At 36.6% G+C, this 18,922-nt stretch overlaps 1 protein-coding gene across 4 annotated transcripts; it reads left to right on the forward strand.

The window, feature by feature from the left end:
- The first annotated feature begins 2,389 nt into the window (after positions 1 to 2,389).
- LOC136227830 (arogenate dehydrogenase 2, chloroplastic-like) lies at positions 2,390 to 6,772 on the forward strand. Of its 4 annotated transcripts, none has more exons than XM_066016599.1 (5): positions 2,390 to 4,115; positions 4,247 to 4,878; positions 4,980 to 5,016; positions 5,130 to 5,194; positions 5,326 to 6,772. In XM_066016599.1, exon 1 carries the CDS (start codon positions 3,294 to 3,296, stop codon positions 3,837 to 3,839), a length of 546 nt encoding a protein of 181 aa, XP_065872671.1. In that variant the 5' UTR covers positions 2,390 to 3,293; the 3' UTR covers positions 3,840 to 4,115; positions 4,247 to 4,878; positions 4,980 to 5,016; positions 5,130 to 5,194; positions 5,326 to 6,772. The 4 variants fall into 4 exon arrangements, with proteins under 4 accessions (XP_065872671.1, XP_065872668.1, XP_065872669.1 ...); XM_066016596.1 differs by having other exon boundaries at positions 4,247 to 4,324; positions 4,804 to 4,878; positions 4,980 to 5,194; XM_066016597.1 differs by having other exon boundaries at positions 4,247 to 5,016.
- The last annotated feature ends 12,150 nt before the right edge of the window (positions 6,773 to 18,922 follow it).

Below are 18,922 nucleotides of genomic sequence, written 5' to 3' on the forward strand. Positions count from 1 at the left end.
GATTCTCCGAAGATCTCATGCACCAACCGTAACAAAACAGAATCGGTGCTAGCCAAATTAAGGAACGAAGAACGAAACCGAGATTAAGGAGCAAGGGGGCTGGCAGAAATCTCTATCATGGGGCTAGGGATGGTGTATCCTTTTTTAATGGCTCCTTACATATCTTTCATAACTAGGTTTGGATTAATTGTGGCTTATTTCAAATTAACCCCTTAGTGATCACATATCATAAATATAACCCTAGAATTTATATTTAATTCAATTAGCATCAATTAGGTTTAATTGAAATGTCCCACAATTATTATTAAGGTCCAAAAAAATTAAATTGTATTATTAGTTCCATTAATAATTTATCCTATGTAATCTAATTAATCATTTGATTAATTAATTACATTAAGAAATTTATTAATTAACTATAATCAATTTAAATACTAAATTGATTAACTTGTTGTTTAACAAATAGTCAATTAGTCCCTACTATTAATTAATTGATAATTAACCAACCTGTTCTTTCCTATTAAATACTACAATACATGTATTTAATGATTAAAGTATATTCCAACAGTTGTGTGTGCTCGATCCCAAGGGTCCGTTCTCAGTCAGTCATAGACCTAAAGCCCAATGATCGTAAGTGAGTTTCAGCAAACCATTACGGCCCCCGATTGATACGAATTATTTCAACCGTCTTAAGAAGCCACATGAAACCTAGTAGGTGATCTTTCAGAATTTCTTACCAATTGCATATCGATATTATAAACCAGAGACATGATTACTGTCATTCTCCGTGCGATTTATGATATTTCTTGACCGAAATGAACGGATGAAACAGATAAGTAAACTACTTATTAGGGTATGATCATACACTTCTTCCATCCCACTTATCAAGTGGCCGATGATATCAGCTCACTGTTAGGTGAGTGGTAATTCATTCACTTCACTTATCCGCAACTACGTGTTCACCAATTCACCCAACATACCTATATTTGACATCTAGTTACGGACCTGTTAGACGTATATCAAAGTGAACCAGATTCTACGTCGTTTACTATAATGAAATCAGGTCTGGAGATAATAGAATTCTACTTTTAAAAAGATCAATAACATGTCCATCATGAATATTTCTAGAGCGGATCGGTCTAGTCCCGTATTGAGCTACATCAATACGTACATACATCCAAATCTGACTATACAAGTATTGCAGTTGTATATTCAACACCACTGCACAGATACTGGACGTATAGACCTTTGGTTTTATTCATTCCCACGAATAGAACATGTCTCAGACAAGTTTATAATTATCAATCAACGAATACTTCATTCATATTTACAGCACAAAATACAAATAGAATGAATTAATGCATTTATTCATACAACACTTATACAATGTATTCAAACAATATACATAATGTTTAATACATGGACTAGAACTAATGCCTAAGAACTAGGGCACACCAACAAACTTGCTCCTATTGTTTCTCCCATTTGGGCCAGACCGAAACTGAATTCAATCCAATTGAATTCTTCTGTTCATCTGGACCCAATAACATCGTTCTAACCATTCTTAAGCAAAAACCCTGATTCCATAGTAGTTTTATTCCGCGAGCGATCCAAATAGGTATATCTCGAGTGGTGGTTAGATCGAATTTTCAGTTCATCTAATCCGGTCATCACTAGGTTTTAGCTAACCTCAATAACTATCCAACTCAGATATTTATATCGCGTTGGAAGACTGAGAATCTAATAGTATCTTATAGTAATCCTTTATTAAATGGTATCATGTTGAACATGAGATATGGTACTGTTAACCTCATACAATGTTAACATTCCTTGAATTGATTAAATACTCTTTTCAATCCTACTAATCAAGTGGACAGTGATATCTGCTCTCCATCACGTGATTAGCAATCCCCACATTTCATTCATGGCCCCTCAACAATGATTAGGTACATATTGGCCAATATGAATTGATGCTCTTCGAAATAATCACAAAACGTGATGGTAAATGGTGAAATTCATTTTGGTTACGAGGGTCTACGATCGATGCTATTATTACCCTATTTCTCTATTTCTGTTATGCATCTTCCTCTACATTCGAGCTCTGTATACTCTCTCGACAATAATGGCTTCAAGTCTTTCTATGAAGATCCAAACTTGCCCTTCTCTTTCCATTCCTTCCCTCTTCCTTCCACTCTATTTCTCTCCCTCTCCCTCACATTTTTACCGCAAAAACCTCCCATCTCCGCCTCCTACATTTCCCTCTCCGTATCCGTTCAATTGACGCTGCCCAACCTTACGATTACGAGGCCCACCTTCAATCCAATCATCTCAGGTCTCAATCTTTAAAGATCGCCATCATTGGCTTCGGCAACTTTGGTCAGTTCCTCGCCAAGACACTAAGTCGTCAAGGTCACACCGTCCTTGCCTATTCACGTACCAATTACTCCGATGCTGCTACAAAGCTCGGTGTTACATTCTATTCCAACCCACATGATCTCTGCGAAAGCCATCCGGATGTAGTGATTTTATGCACTTCACCGAAAAGGTGCTCAGGTTTTTCCTTTTCAGAGACATAAACGTAGTACCTTTTTGTTAAACACGTATGTAGTGCAGACAAAGAATGCTTTAAAGGATGTTTGAGAGCTTGGAGTTTCTAAAGTTGATTTACAAATGACCACCCCTATTTATATGCCTACAAGTCTCTTAAGAATGTTCTAGAAGATTACAAGGCTTTCCTATCTAGAAAGTTCTAGAGAGAACTAAATTAGACAAGTGTAGACTATTCTAAACACTGCTGGGCGCTGCTTGGACAATAGGGAGAACTAAATTAGACAAGTGTAGACTATTCTAGACACTGTTGGTCGCTGCTTGGACAATGCTGGGCGTTTCTGGAACCTTCTGGGCATTGCTTGGGCAGTCTGGCAGCTTCCTGGGCCGTAGGCACAAACCGAGGTTAAATCTGCGGGCAGAGGTAACCTCCTAGCCAATTCTCGAAATTGGAAGACTTCTCTCGTGCCTTCTAGAATCTCCTAGGCTCCTCTAGATATATAATTGATGTGTGCAAAGTTTGGTGGCCATTGGATAAGCCTAACTCCCCAAAGTAAAAAGTTGTGGTGTATGGGGCTTTGTTGTGTCCGCCGGCAAACGGACCCGACTTGGTACAAGACATACTATAGGGGGTGTGTCTCTGCGTGTGTCAGGGATCGGCAGCGCATGTGCTTTCCGTGAAAGAGTTTGCTAAAACCATTTTGCTCAAGTATTTTCCAATTGAGTTTGATATCTTGTGCACCCATCCAATGTTTGGGCCTGAGAGTGGTAAAAATTCCTGGACTGGTTTGCCTTTAGTGTTTGATAAAGTTAGAATAGGGAATAAGGAAGATAGGGTGAATAGGTGTGAGAAGTTTCTTGATGTTTTTGCTAGAGAAGGATGTAGAATGGTGGAAATGAGCTGTGCTGAGCATGACCGTTATGCAGCAGGCTCACAGTTTGTGACTCATACAATGGGGAGGGTCTTGGAGAAGTTTGGATTGGAGTCTTCACCAATCAATACTAAAGGTTATGAGACTTTGTTGGATTTAGTGGAGAACACATCTGGAGATAGTTTTGAGCTGTACTATGGATTGTTTATGTATAATAAGAATGCTATGGAGCAGTTGCAGAGGTTGGATATGGCATTTGAGGCAATTAAACAAGAGTTGTTTGGGAAGTTGCATCAAGTTTATAGGAAGCAGTTGTTTGGGAGTTCAGAGGTATCAGAAGAGCGCCCTGAAAAGCAGAAGTTGCTCCATAATGGTGCTCCAGTTGAACCATTTAGCAATTTTATGGAACAAGAAAGATCTTGAACCTAGTGAACTTTTAACCTCTGTAGTTAGTTATTGATTAGGTTATATTTTTGCTTTTGTTGGTGTTTAAGCTATTTATTGTAGCTCAAAATTTTGAGTGATTCGCAATGCAGTTACTAGACAAAACTTGTTATATTAATGACTTCTGCTCTGTAGCTTTTCTTTTCTGTTATATACAGTCAATGACCTGAATATTGTAGATTTTAAGTGCTTCAACATGCGGTTCCAGAACGAGCTAACTCGGTCGTTTTGTTGTGAGGAGGATGAGACAAAGAGGTTTGTGATATTTAAACCGCATTAGAGAAATAGTTAATCTTCAGTTCTTTTATCTATTCAGTTTCGAGAAATCCATCTTATCAAAGCTATTATTTGGTTATACCATTTAATGTGTTAATTGTCTCAACTAGGTACCTGGATATGGGCAGGGCAATTTTGTTGGTCCTACCATCTTGTCTGGTGTCACAGCTGATATGGAGTGCTACAAGGTACCATTCATGTTTTTATGCAATTGGCCTTAGAGAATTCTGTAACCTTAAAAGACAATTTATATGAATATGGACGCCTTTATTGGAAAGCATTACCAAAGAAAGAAGAAATCATCAGCCTAATTACTTTCCTATTAATTACTTTCCTATTGCAAAATTTAAATTTATTTCCTTTTGTTATTTCAGACAATTATTTTGTTTCCTTTAATTGTTGGTCTTGATTCCTATAATTTAGGGGTGATATGGTTATCCCTATAATTTAGGATCTAGAGTTATTTTGTATTTACAGCCTATAAATAAAGGCCTTTCTATTCAATAAAGAAAAAGGAGAACTTTTATTCTCTCAAAATTGAGAATTAGAAAGGGCTCTGTAAAGGACGAGTCTGCCTTTGTCAATTCAATATAGATTCAAAGAACAGTTCTGTGTGTCTAGACCTGTGACTAGAACCTACACCAAGGTTCATAACATATACATATAGTTTTTCTAGAAGAGACCGTTCTACACATGGACTTTGCAGGAGGAAATCTTCGGGCCAGTCCTCCTATGCATGCAGGTTGGTGGTGCACTCTTAGTTTCCTATGTTAACTCGGCTCTGATCTTATCCGTTTTCATGACGAGTTAATGAGTCTTATTTTTCTCCTTTTGAACCTTCAGGTTGACAGCTTTGAAGAAGCCATCCACATTATAATAAGTATATATACCTTTCACTGTGACTTTGTTGGCGTATTATTATCCTTTTCTTCATGTTTACTATTTTTTAAACATGGGTAAATAATTATTTGTGTTGCATGTACGGTAATGGAGCTTCCATATTTACTACATGTGGTGCAGCTGCAAGAAAATTCCAGACTGATATAGAAGCCAGGGAGGTAAAATTATAAAGGAATTTACTATAACTAGGCCTAGGTTCCGTAAAATTTCTCTGAAACTTGCAGATGAGTTCTTTTCTGCTCAGCATATTTCCTTGTATGTGATTATGTAATATGACACATGGATGCAGTTTGGGGGATCAATGTTCCTATGCCAGTTCCTTTGCCCTTTTTCTCATTTACTGGCTCCAAGGCATCCTTTGCTGGCGATCTTAATTTCTATGGTATATTACCCTTTTTCCGTGCACATATTTATAATTTATTAATTTCTTGCTCCTTGCATAAAGCTGGGCACGAGAAACTCCAAAATAATAAAGCAAGGCTGACCCAGATCAAGACAATAACTCAACAGTGGAAGGATTTACCAGGCGGAGTTTCACTAGCATGCCAACATCACAGAAGATATAGTCTGTCATAACTCGTAACTATCATCTGTAATTTATTTTGAGCCTTAAATAAATAGATGTCTTTCTGCTCCGTCATGTTATATGCTGTTTCCTCCATGCATGCTTCATTCATCCTTATCTTTTGTTCTGTCTCTCATTCATATGCATTGCTTTGATTTTTCTTTTACGGATATAGCTTTAAATCAGTGGATGAGGAAGAAGACTGTGAAACCATCCATCTATTTTTGCTGAATCAAACTCTTTGTTTCAGTATAGGTGATTTAAATTTTTAATCTCTCATTTCCCTTCTAAAAAATGCGGGGGTACAAATATGGAAATAGCTCTCCTTTTAATGTAGGCTAAACACATAATTAAGCGCCTGGACTTCTATTGTTTTAAGGATTGAATGCCTGGTCATTTATTTTTCCAAATTAAGTCCCTTAACTTTAATTTTCACACACATTAATCCCTCACTAACGGTTCCATTAGTGAAGTGCTCAATTTGTGTAAAAACAAATCAGGGGCTTAATCCTTAAAAGCTTAAAAATTCAAGGCTTAATCATGCGTTTTAACATTTATTTAATTATCTTATTATTACTTTTTAAAGATAATAAATAAATAAAATTTTCAGTTTTTTTTTTTTTAAAATTTTGAATACACACAAGTCCAAAGAAATTGAAATGAAAAATAAATATTTTATGAAAATGACTTTGTGTGTTTTACTTTAAACAGTACTATTAGAATTAACAATTGAATTTAGAATTTCAGTTCCAATTATAAAAAAGACTAATAAAAAATATCAATAAACTAGGTTATACTAAAGCCCAACATATCCCCAGCCCCTTAAAATTGTTCAAAAACTGCAAGTGACCCTTGAACTTCAAAATGTTACAACTAACCCCTCTATTTGGTTGTTTTTTTCCTGTGTTTTGGCTGTTGGGATGTGGTTTTTGTTTTGGTATTTTCTTTCGTGCTCCATGAACATTTTCAATTAACTACCTATTGGTAACATGAATTACAAGTCAAAACAGATTAGGTTCATTGGTTTTCTTTTGTAGATCTAGCTTCAAATAGATATATGAGGAAGAACACTAAACCATCCACTGGTTTTTGTCTAATAAAATAACAATGCAGGTGATTCGAACTTTTAGCCTCTCCTTTTCCTCTCCAAATGCTTTCCTACTAATCAGGAAGTTGGATATAAATAACTCACAGTTTGCTGTATGGAATAGAAGAATACACAGAAACTCTCTCCACCACCGATCTACTTCACCAGCCTGTGCATCCGCCACCGGCCTGCCAACCACCAAGCAACTACCACCGACAGCACTCAAGGTACTGTTCTACTTTTCTCTGCTCTTCTACCCTTCTCCTCTGTTCTATTTTTCTGCTCTTTATCCTTAGTGATGCTACTCTTATGTTGCCCAATTTTCTGCTCTTCTACTTTCTTTTCTGTTTTATTTTTCTGTTATTAATGTTATTACTGATGCTACTGATATACTGCCCAATTTTTGGGATTTTCATTATAAAGAACAGAAACTGTATGAAAGTTATGCTGCTGTTATTAGTTTTCTGTTATTATTACTCATGCTATGTTATTATTTTTCTTTTTGGGATTTTCATTTTAATTTTATGATTGCTAAGTTTATGAAAGTGCACTTTCACACTTTCACACTCTTTCATAAACTTATAACTTTCATAAACAATCATAAAGTTAAAATGAAAATCCCTAAAAGAAAAATAATAACAGTAACATCAGTAATAATAACAGAAATAACATCAATATAACTTTCATACAGTTTCTGGTATTTATAAGGAAAATCCCAAAAATTGGGCAGCATAACAGTAGCATGAATAATAATATTAGTAACAGAAAAATAAAGCAGAAGAGAAGAAAGTAGGAGAGCAGAAAAGTGGACAGCATAACAGTAGCATCACCAAGGATGAAGAACAGAAAAATAGAACAGAGGAGAAGGGTAGAAGAGCAGAGAAAAGTAGAAGAACAGTACCTTGAGTGCTGTCAGTGGTAGTAGCTTGGTGGTTGGCAGGCCCGTGGCGGTTGCACAGGCTGGTGAAGTAGATCGGTGGTAGAGAGAGTTTCTGTGTATTCTTCTATTCCATACAGCAAACTGTGAGCTATTTATATCCAACTTCCTGATTAGTAGGAAAGCATTTGGAGAAGGTAAAGGAGAGGCTAAAAGTTCGAATCACCTGCATTGGAATTTTATTAGACAAAAACCAGTTGATGGTTTAGTGTTCTTCCTCATACATCTATTTCTATAAAAGAAAACCAATGAACCTAATCTGTTGACTTGTAATTCATGTTACCAATAGGTAGTTAATTGAAAATGTTCATAGAGCACGAAAGAAAATACAAAAACCACATCCCAACAGCCAAAACACAGGAAAAAACAACAACAAAGACCATTATCCTTTAGAGTACACAGAAAAACTTTTGGAAATTCTATTTCCTTGATGTTGTGAATTCAACTTACAGTGCATGATATTTATAATACTACTTGCTTGAGTTAAACTTAATTATCTATTACACAACTTATAACTCTTAGATAATTAAGGTACTCATACCTTATCTGATAGAGGATGGCCTAGCCATTGGTAGGAATGTTGTGGAAGGGGTGAGCTGTCTGGCAGAGGTTGGTTATTTGGAAAGATGAGTTGGAGGGCAGTTAGGGTAATAAGTTGAGTATAAGTACGGATTAGTTGTTATGTTTTAGATATTGAAGATTATGATAATATTACTGTTTGGCTGCTTTGCAGAGGCTCTGCCATTATTTGGGTAGACAAGGGGATTGAGCTTGGCTTAATCCATTTATCTTTTCATTGCTGTTATTCATATTTTCCTTTCTTGTTTTTATCAATCAAATTCTACTATTCCGTTCCTACTCCTTATATTTCGTGAGTTTCTTGTTTATACTAACTATTTCGTGAGTTTCTTGTTTATACTAACCTGTTGAAGAGTTATTTACATAAATATTCTCCTGTGCTTAATAGTATAGTCCACTCTGTTCAAAATTCTATACTTTCTATACAAAAGTTTTCATTATCCAAACCCAGCAATTATTTTTTCCAAATATCGGATTACAAATTCAAGAGGGCGAGCCTTGGCGCAACGGTAAAACGTTGTTGCCGTGTGACCTGAGGTCACGGGTTCGAGTCTTAGGAGCGGCCTCTTGCCAATTAAATTGGCAAGGGAAGGCTTGCCCCCAATACACCCTTGTGGTGGGACCCCTCCCCGGACCCTCGCTCAGCGGGGACGCGTAATGCGACCGGGCCGCCCTTTTTTTTTTTTTTTTTTTTTTATCGGATTACAAATTCAATTTCTGAGAGATTAGAGGTCATTTTTAATTATTGGTCACACAAAATTGGTCTCGATCTTCCATTTTCTTCTTGACTGTAGTTACTATTATTGTCTCATATTTTATGCATTGGACTGTCTATGAGCTGGCATTGAATATGTCCAAATCACCTTACAAATCATTCTATTATTTTTCTTAGATAGGTGTGTACAGCTTTTCCAATTCAGTACTTCATAAAAAATGACTGGATTCATATTATTTGCAGCTATTGTCATTATATAAATTATGCAGTGCAATGTTTCACTGACAAATTGCTATAATGCATATGGCTACTATTCAACACTATTCTAAAACATAATTACATTAGTAATTGCAAATATGATATGGAATTAACTTTTTTAGAGCAGATGATGTCAAAATCTGAACTATTGATCTCTTGAAAACATGTCAGCTAGCTGGATATATGGAAAAGAAAGACTGGCATGAAGAAGAAGAGTCTGTCTGAGTAGCCAAGGAGACTGCCCGATCCCACAACCGAATAAGAGGTGCACAAGTTAATAAAAGGCTTAATACATAATTACACAACTATACTTGTCAGTTTTTACTGTTTGATGCTTTGTACTTATAATTAGACCTATCACACACGTAAACTTGTCAAGTTTGGACATCCAACATCCTTATTTGCGAGATGACATGAAATATATTTAGATGAAAGTTTGTCCGGACGGTGCTATGTCAACCTTTTGCAGTCTACCAAATCAACAAATAAGGATGCTAGGGATCCAAAATTGACAAGTTTAGGTGTGTATGTAAGAAGTTGAATTATAATTTCAGAGTTCCAAATGGAAAAAATGACAAATTTAATGGCGTAATTACGAAAATAGTGTTGAAACCACTTACATATTGAAGCGGGCAAGTCATCCTTGGCTAGCAAACAAGACTCTTATCTTCATGTTAGTCCTCTTTCCCCTCTTGAACAAATAAATGTATAGAATATCATTCTTCATTAGGTTCGAGCAGGGAATGACTCTAGTTAGGACGGTAAAACTCTTGATATAATCTCTAGTTTGGAAGAGAAGGCGAAGCATGATAAAGAAGAGCTTCTCAGATTAGCCAAGGTGACTGCCTGAAAACTTACACAAAGTGTTCTATTTTACACATAGAAACACAAATTGAGTAAGAGCAGGCAAGTCATCCTTGGCTACCAAAAAAGACTCTTATTTTCATGCTAGACCTCCCTTCCTGTAATTGCTTTACTCAATTTCGAAATGGTGATCTGTATATTTATAGCATTATAAAAGAATATAATATAATTCAATGTATGAGGGCACTAATAAATGTGTATGGCTCTCCATAACTAATTTGCCTGATCCAGAAGAAGACCAGTGTATTATTATTCATTTTCTGCCCATAATCGAATATGTTCTCTTTCCCACCTTATAGTTGGAAAAAAGCTGACAAAATAAATTGGAAGGACCATTAAGTATATAGGGATTTTTCTTTCTTTCTGATATACCCCATTAATATCTTGGCTATTGTAACTATTTAACAATCTGATTTAATATTATATAGATATTTTTTTGTTATTTATTTTTTCTGTCTTTAAAACTTATCTATATGTAATGAAAATATGTCTTACTAATATATCTCAATTATCCGGTTAGGCATGGGATTGGCTTGGGATTAATTGAACTTGTAATTGTTGTTTACTAGACGATTCTAGTGTTATGATCTGGAATAGTCAGATATATGATTTTGACGAAACGCAAAGTGAAGAACAAGATACGACAAGGATTTGACAAATATAAAGGAACAGGATCTGACAAAGGTATGGAATTGATTGTCCATAAAAGTGTGTTTTAGATGTCAACAGAGAAACCTTTCGAGATGGATAAGGTCACCTGTCATACTCACCAACCCATCTCCCAATTTCTACCCTTTTCAGTTTCAACGAACCCTCCCACTATTAGAAACATTTTTGTTCTTGTTGACTATGTTTAATGGAGGAGTATTGGTAATACCATTTCTAAATCAAGATTACAAGTGTAAGATTGTAGTACAACCTTTTTGTTTTTATAGGCTAAAACTGGAAGCTGAACTCAAGCCTATATTAATTAGGAGTTACAATAATAATAAGAATAAAAAACATTGGACTAAAGAGAAAAAAAATCTAGATTTGCTTAAGATTCCTTGCTCGTCGAGCTCCTCGACGCGCTAGTAGGGTGAAAGCTACTAATTTGCTAGCGTTATGAGCTAGCTCGGCCTACTGATCCATTAATGTTGATTAAATTGTCACTTTTTCATTTATTTTCGTTTCTGATGAATTTCTTCTTGTCATCTTGTCTGTTTGTCTTTCTTAATCTTCATTAGTGTTTCAGTCCACTTAATCAGGTTACTCTAGATAATCAGGTCATTCTGGTCAAGAACTCTTGGGGGATCGGTGTGACTCTAGTGAGGCAGATTGGACAGTGTTTCCAAAAAAGAGAAAAAGAAGAAAGAGATAAATTTGGATCAAGTCGTTCAAATCAAAAGAACGACCGGATTACCAGTTAGATATTAATGACCATTCTTTCTTGGAATTGCATAGGCATTGGTAATGTTTCCATTAGAACTCGACTTTATAACTTTTACCTTCAGTATCGATCGAATTTTATTTGTATTATTGAACCGATGGTCAATTTAACTTCTGGGGCTCCTGCTTATTGGAGCAATATGAATTTTAGTTTTGTGGCTTCCAATGATCCTGATTTGATTTGGCTCTTCGCTAATTATACTATTCAATTATCCACTCCTCTAATTATATAAAATTATAAAATTAGGTCAAATGGTAGTTTTATTTACATATTTAGATTAATTGCCCAACACATTACATATTTAGACTATTTATTTGTGACTTTTTCAAAATACCACAGTCCTTTCATTTTCATCTCTTCCTTTCTATCGTTTCATCTTCCTCCATTCCTTTCGTTTTATTGTGTGAGCTGAAGCTATTTTTTCACCATCATGTCTCTTCTTAGAAGGAATACTTACCTCCTTAATCTCGATCTTTAATGTGCTGGAAGGAATTCTTGGCAAGTCGCCAACAAATGATATGTTTCAACATTGGGGTTTTATTTGTTTTCTCAGTGTTGTTGTTTCTCTAATGTTGCAGAAGAATCATGAACATATTTTTATTAAATGCCATGTTACAGTTGCTATTTAAGAGCTATCGGTCATGTTTTTGGGGTTCGATTCACTTCTTCATTGATTGGTTTAATTCAACAGAATGCATCTGCGTTGTTGAGCTCGCAGGTGTATGTTCTTTTTATGGGGTTGTTATTCAAGCAATTTGGCTTATTTGACACTTGAGAAATGACTTTATATTCAATGGAATTCATCATTGAGTTGGTATTGCATTGCAATCCATTTGGAAGTTGGTGAAAGCTACATATTATTTTTGGAAAAGCTTTATGAGTAATAACATGGATAATTGGAGTATCCTGCAGAAGTTTCTTATTGTGGGCATTCCAAAAGCCCCTCATCGGATTATCTTTGTGCGTTGAAAGTCCCCTCCGGTTGGATGGACTAAGATAAACGCATATGGTTCTACGACAATAGCTGCTTTAGTGCACGAATGCTTCTCACTTTGGAATGGATGTGATTTGAGCTATATAGTAGATTTGTTTTGTAGTCGCTCTATGTCTGTTGTCATGGATACAACCTTTCACTATCTCTCAACCGTGCAACACTACTGATTTCTGCCCAACTAGTAGTTAGCCTTAACCCCAAGTTGCTTAGCTAGATTGCTAGGCAATATAATACATCGGAAAACTAGGATCTTGCACAAAGTCAAGTGAGGAGACTCAGTAATCACTGAAGGCACTCAACTTGCAGTATATGCTTGCAAATGAGCTCCAATGCCTTATTTATAGGCCTACAAATTGACCTATGAAGATTCTAGATAATTACAAGTGATTAAAGACTAGAAAATTCTAGAGACAGTAGAGTTGGGGCGGTTTTGGGCGACCCTACAAGGTTCCGGGCCATTCTAGCCCGTTCTAGAATATTTTAGGCCCATGGCTTGTAGAATTGAGGTTCCATTGGCGAATTCTCTCGAAGCTTCCAGACCTTTCTCACAAGTCCTGGAAACTTTTAGGTGCGCTGCTCATGCGCCTCGCCATCCTTAGGTTCTCTGTAGTCCAAACCGAGGTTCTTTAGGCTTGTTGCCCAGTTTGGTTTGCACTTGTGCCCATTAGCTTTGGCACAGGCCTGTGGACTTCCACCATGCCAATTCTTCCAACCTTTAATATTTTTCCCGCACTTTCTAAATACCATAGGTCCATAATGACGCAAAGGATCCACATACAAAATATGGATGCATTTGGAATCCTCTAAGTACCACTGTGGACGACGAGTGTTCAATGGAACATAGTAATGTCTACTACCTATGAGCTCCAGGTTGGTATAAGACATACTATAAGAGGAGCTCTCTCTTGGCTCAATTGGCTCCCAACAGGCTTTGCAGGCACATACCTATAGCCTAGATGCATTGTGCATGAATGCACACAAATTTGGCCTATTGTCCACCGGCTTGCTCCACAATGTCCCGATGAACAATGAAATGATGATTTTTCTCCTGGACCATTTCTCCTAGCTGTTGGGCATTCTTGGGTCGTCCTTTGATGAATTTTGGCTGGCCATGACATCCTCCCCCACTCCATTAGATAATGTCATTGTTGCCTTTCGAGGGTAAGCCGCACCTTTTTGTCCATAATGTTTTCTCTCAACCTTTCTTGGATGTCTCCTCCTAGCTCGGCCCTTCAGTTGTGCCGCTGTACCTCCAGTTTAGTATCATCCTTAACTGGTCATTGCTCGATCGTAACATGTCGTTCCTCCAATGACTCGTCCTATTGTTGTCTAACCCCTTGGCCTATGATTTTGGAGTTTTGGCACTCGTGTCATAGATCTTCGTGGACCTTCACCTTTGTGGCTTATGATCATGTTTGTCTTCTATTGGTCATTAAATTCTTCTACTATTGAAAATCTCTTGCGGAACTCTTATCATGGGTTCTATTCGCTTTATGTTTTTAATGATTGTAATAAAACTAGGTTTTTGTAATTTGCTTATGTTTGGGTTTAGTGTCCTATAGTCAATTGTTCTAGGATGTAAACCAGTTGTAAATGAATTGTTCTTTATATCATTTGTTTTAATAAGATATGGTTTTTAAACTGTATAAAGGCAATTACTTTTAAGAACTAAATAAGTCTAATAAAAGGAAATCCCCAAGTTTATTTAAAGTGATTATAAAGTGTTCATACAAGCATGAAGTGAGACAAAATTATAATAAACTAATAAACTTAAAACTACCCCAAGTCAAGTAATATGTTTTGAATAGGGATTAACATAATACTGTAGAGACTTGCATCTAACAATGTTTTCTGTCGAGACAGAGAGCTGATCTCACAAGCTTTAGATATGCAGATATCTGGACAGTTACATGGATCCAGTGAAGGAGTTCATTAGGATTGGAGACCGACTTGAGATAACAGGATGTATGGATTTATTCTTGTCATTTGTTAAATCCTTGTCATCTGTTCATCATATTGGTATTAATAGGTATAAGTAATCCTCAGACTCAAAGAAATGTTAATTAGTGATTTTGGATTATGGAATGTGATGCTTTGACTCTGTTCAAACACGATCCATAACAGAGATGACTCTGGGGTGTGTGCGGGCAGGCGTTGGGTATCATAAGAAGTAATTGTAGGACAGTTAACATTGGATTGAGCATTTATCACTCCTGATAAATGAGAGATACGTCCAAGGATCGCTTGTGGAAGACTTGACTCTAAATCCTTGCAAGGTGATAACTTAAGACTTGAAATAGAGATTTCACTTAACCTATCTATTCGGAGCTAACTCGGCCTGTACAAGTAAAACGAACGTCTCGCTATATGTGACTTGATATAATCTATAGTCATAAGATTCTGTTCAAGGATGTAGTTGATAAAGGATCGATTTATACTGTAACTAATACGGAAAGGTCAACGATGGAATCAACTTGTCTTCTTATAACTCTGGGGAAATGTTTACGGTTCTGCCTATCACAGTCCTCACACTCATTCCGTTATACAAAGATTAAATGCAATTTTGAAAAATTAATTTAATGGTTTTATACGGCTAGTAGTAATAAGAACCTAATGGGTCACACATAAGACTTGGAACCAAAAAGAGGAATGAATATTAATTAATTGATGGAAGCCCAACTGCCCAAATAAAGGAGGGGGGGCGAAATCCATGTGTATTAGACACATGTGAAATTAATTTAATTTTGACAATTTTAATTAGATTATAATTATGGATTAAATTAATTATAGGATAATTTAATTAGAAGGTTTATTGTGATTAAACTACTTCTAATTATTATCCTATTAAATAAGTTAATATTATCTTATAATTAATATTTGGATATAATTATAGATAATAATAAATAAGAGTTTTATTTCGGATACAACTCTTAATTAGTAACCTAATTCTATCTAACTAGGGTTTAGATACAAGAGGTTATAAATACCCCTCCTTACTATGAATTTCGGCTAAGACAATCCATCCCGAGGAGAGAGAAATTCGACCGCTACCGTAGAGGGCGAAATTTCCATCGCTTGCTTCCATTCAATTGATTTTATCTCTTTCTCTTTATCCTTGATCTTGTGTTGATTTGTTAGAGACAATCTATTTTGATTGTTATCCCTGGTTGAGATTCTAACTTGTTTGATCTCGTGTTTTGTTTGTACTCGTGAACTCGGAACTAGAGTTGAGGGCACTTCGCTAGCAACAGTAGATAGTTCATCTAAAAGGTATTTACTTCTATCATTCCTTGTATGAAATAACGATTAACGGATCTTGGAAAAATGAAATAGGTTAAAAATTTTATATTTCCGCTACCAAACGTTTACCTATTTTCCTTCAGCTTAGGTGTTTTTCATCTTGTCCTGTTTTCCTTTGTTGTTTTATCTTGTTTGTTTCTTATTTCATCTGCTTCTGCTTGGATGTTTTTTTTTTCCTGGTGCCAATCTAGTTGGGATTAAAACGACGTTTTAATTTAAGTCTAGTAGCTCGCCTTCACTTATAAAAACATTGAAATGAATTAGAATATGTAACGTTTAACTTTGAATTAATTATACAAGCCTATATAAATATTATAATATATTAATTAAAATATGCTTTCATTTTCTTAATCGATCATATGCTTTCTAAGAAATTGATTTTTTTTTAAAAAAATATAAAAAAGGATACATTTGTTACTAGAAACTAAGAGAAATCCGACCGGGTAATCCTCAACTAATATTTTGCAACCTATTGAGGAAGAAAGTGATAAAAGAGCTTGTTTTGAAATAGAAATTTCAAATGGTGATATTAGTGGTGATATGACAAAACAGAAACCAATTGATGATTACCCTGTTGGAACGAGAGATGCATTGAGAAGATGGTACTTGGATAAAAGCCTTTTTCCAAACCATGTGTCTTTTGAAAAAGCGTCTCTATGGCTTAAAACAGGCACCTCGTGAATGGTCACTTATCTCAAGACTTTTCTTCACACCTTGGAATACGTAATGTTTGGTGCAGACAACTCTCTCTTCATCAAACCCACCAATACAAATAAAATCTTCATTCTATATTATGTTGATGACATTCTTATAACAAGAACTAGTACCTCTCCTATCTCTCAGACTATTCATGCTATTGAAAATGAATTTCCAATTTGAAATCTAGCACGTGCAACATTCTTCTTGTGACTAGAGATTTAGTACTCTAAAGATGAGATTCATCTCTTACAAGCGAAATATGCCAGAGACATCCTGGATCGAAAAAAAAATGACAGATTGCACCATGCACTACTCCAATGGAAACAACTCCTAATCTCTCTCAAGAACATGTCACTCGCATTTCTTCTAGCAAAGAGTACATAATCCTACTTGCATTACAATACCTCACTCTTACTCGCCCGAACATTGCATTTGCTGTAAACAAATTGTGTCAATTTCTACATTGTGGTACTAATGAACACTCGAAAGGGGTCAAAAGAATTCTTCATTATATTCATGGCAAATGAAATCTTGGCATACTATTCTCTATTACTCTTGTCACTTCTGTTCATTGTTATATAGACAGTGACTAGGGTGACTTCCCTAACGAACGTCGCTCCACGGGTGCTTCTGTATCTTTATTGGGAAAAGCTTGATCTCATGGCACACTCGTAAACAATCAATCGTTGCTCACTCTTCCACTGAAAGTGAATTCAAAGCAGTAGCCAATGTTACAGCTGAGTTACTTTGGCTTCAGTCTTTTTTTTTGGTTGAAATGGAAAGTAACAGCACAATCGAAAACAAAACACAGCAAAAAAATAAACTAAAACCAAAAGAAAATAAAATAGAGCAGCAAGAACAACATCAGCTAACTGTGTCGCACAATACAACTTTTCTGCAGAATCCTAAGCCTGCAGCATCTTCATGTAGCAGCTCATGGGTGCCAGGAAATTCATTGACGAAGACAGTCACTTGATGCGTATGGCACCGAGGTAGAGCGGTAAAATATAATATGTGATATGAGTGTGCTATGGGTGATGATAAATGTGAAGTGTGCGTTGATGAAAAACTCTACTAGACGCTACTACGTAGGGGCAAGTGTACCCCGTCGTATCAAGTAATAATCCGGTTAAGACCGGGTATCGAATCCACGGGATTGATATCTACAAGTATTAAACTACTTGGTTCTATTCGTTATCTAGGCGGTGAATACTTTAGGTTGGTTTGGGTGACAACTACAAACTACTCCTAAACTATGGGGAGACAGACTTATATAACCAAAACTCTACGGGTTATGATAAGATATAAATATGATAAGCAAAGACTCCGAACATATACGATTGGTGGTTTACTCTTGCAAAGACGACTACGTGTAGTTCGGTCGACCCCGTGAAGTACTTAGCCTATGTGGTTTCTAGTCAAGGCGTGTCTAATGCGGGGGATCAGAAACTAGGGCCCGTAAGTTCTGTGGCTTGTCAATTCCTACGGTTTCCGGAATGTTAATCCCGGTAGGGCAGCGCCTATATGGTTCCCTAAAGATGACCCGTACAAAGGGCGCCGGGTATCGAACTCCCCCTACATAATAATCAATTACAAATATCAAAACAAGTAGTAAACCTCAACATGTATAGAGAAACGGGAATTGCAAATCATATATTCTAAATGTGGAATGGAAAAATATGAATACAACCAAGCCTAGTACATAGGAAGAGTGCAAGCTAATTAGCAAGTAGAAAGGGAAGAATCGGCCTTTGGAACTAGCTAACCGGACTCAAGGCCGTCTCATAGGTCTTGGAGGTGGAACTTCTCGAGCTTGGTGGAGGAGGGTGGAATGGAACTTCGACGGAGTGACGGAATAAGTGAACAAGCTCTCAAAGTGGTAGAGTTTAGCTATATAAAATTCTGAAATGAGGAAATGAGTGTTAATCACTCTTATTTATACACATCAAGCTCGGGGGTAGAATCGTAATTACATAAGTTACAAACAAGAATTCACACTATATTTGCAGGTTTCACAAGGTACGCCCCTCGTAGAAGGTGGTACGCTCCGCGTATCTGCAAAATCAACCCATCCTGCTGATAATTTCTTCCGCGTGGACTAGATTTAGACTTGTTGACTCAACTACGCCCCGCGTAAACTGGGATACGCTCCGTGTAGTTGAGCTCCTGGAACTTATTCGCTCGAAATATGCCTTGTACGCTCCGCGTGGTCTGGGTTACGCCCCGCGTAAGTGAGTTCCTGGAACTTTTGTCTTCAATTCACATAGGAGACGCTCCGCGTAGTGTGATTTACGCCCCGCGTAGTTTTTGTTGACCATGTGGGAATGCTCAGTTGACTGCCGTGTGTTGAGGGGCATTGTTCTACGCCCCGCGTGCTCTGTTTTACGCCCCGCGTAACCGTGAATTAGTGCTTGATTGATTTCTTCTTTGTACCTGAAAAATACGATCTTCGAGAACCG

The sequence above is a fragment of the Euphorbia lathyris genome, chromosome 4 (assembly GCF_963576675.1).
Source record: "Euphorbia lathyris chromosome 4, ddEupLath1.1, whole genome shotgun sequence".
NCBI lineage: Eukaryota > Viridiplantae > Streptophyta > Magnoliopsida > Malpighiales > Euphorbiaceae > Euphorbia > Euphorbia lathyris.

Coding starts and splice junctions, on each gene's coding strand:
- LOC136227830 (XM_066016597.1), top strand. CDS start 3,294: ATGTTTGGGCCTGAGAGTGGTAAAAATTCCTGGACTGGTTTGCCTTTA.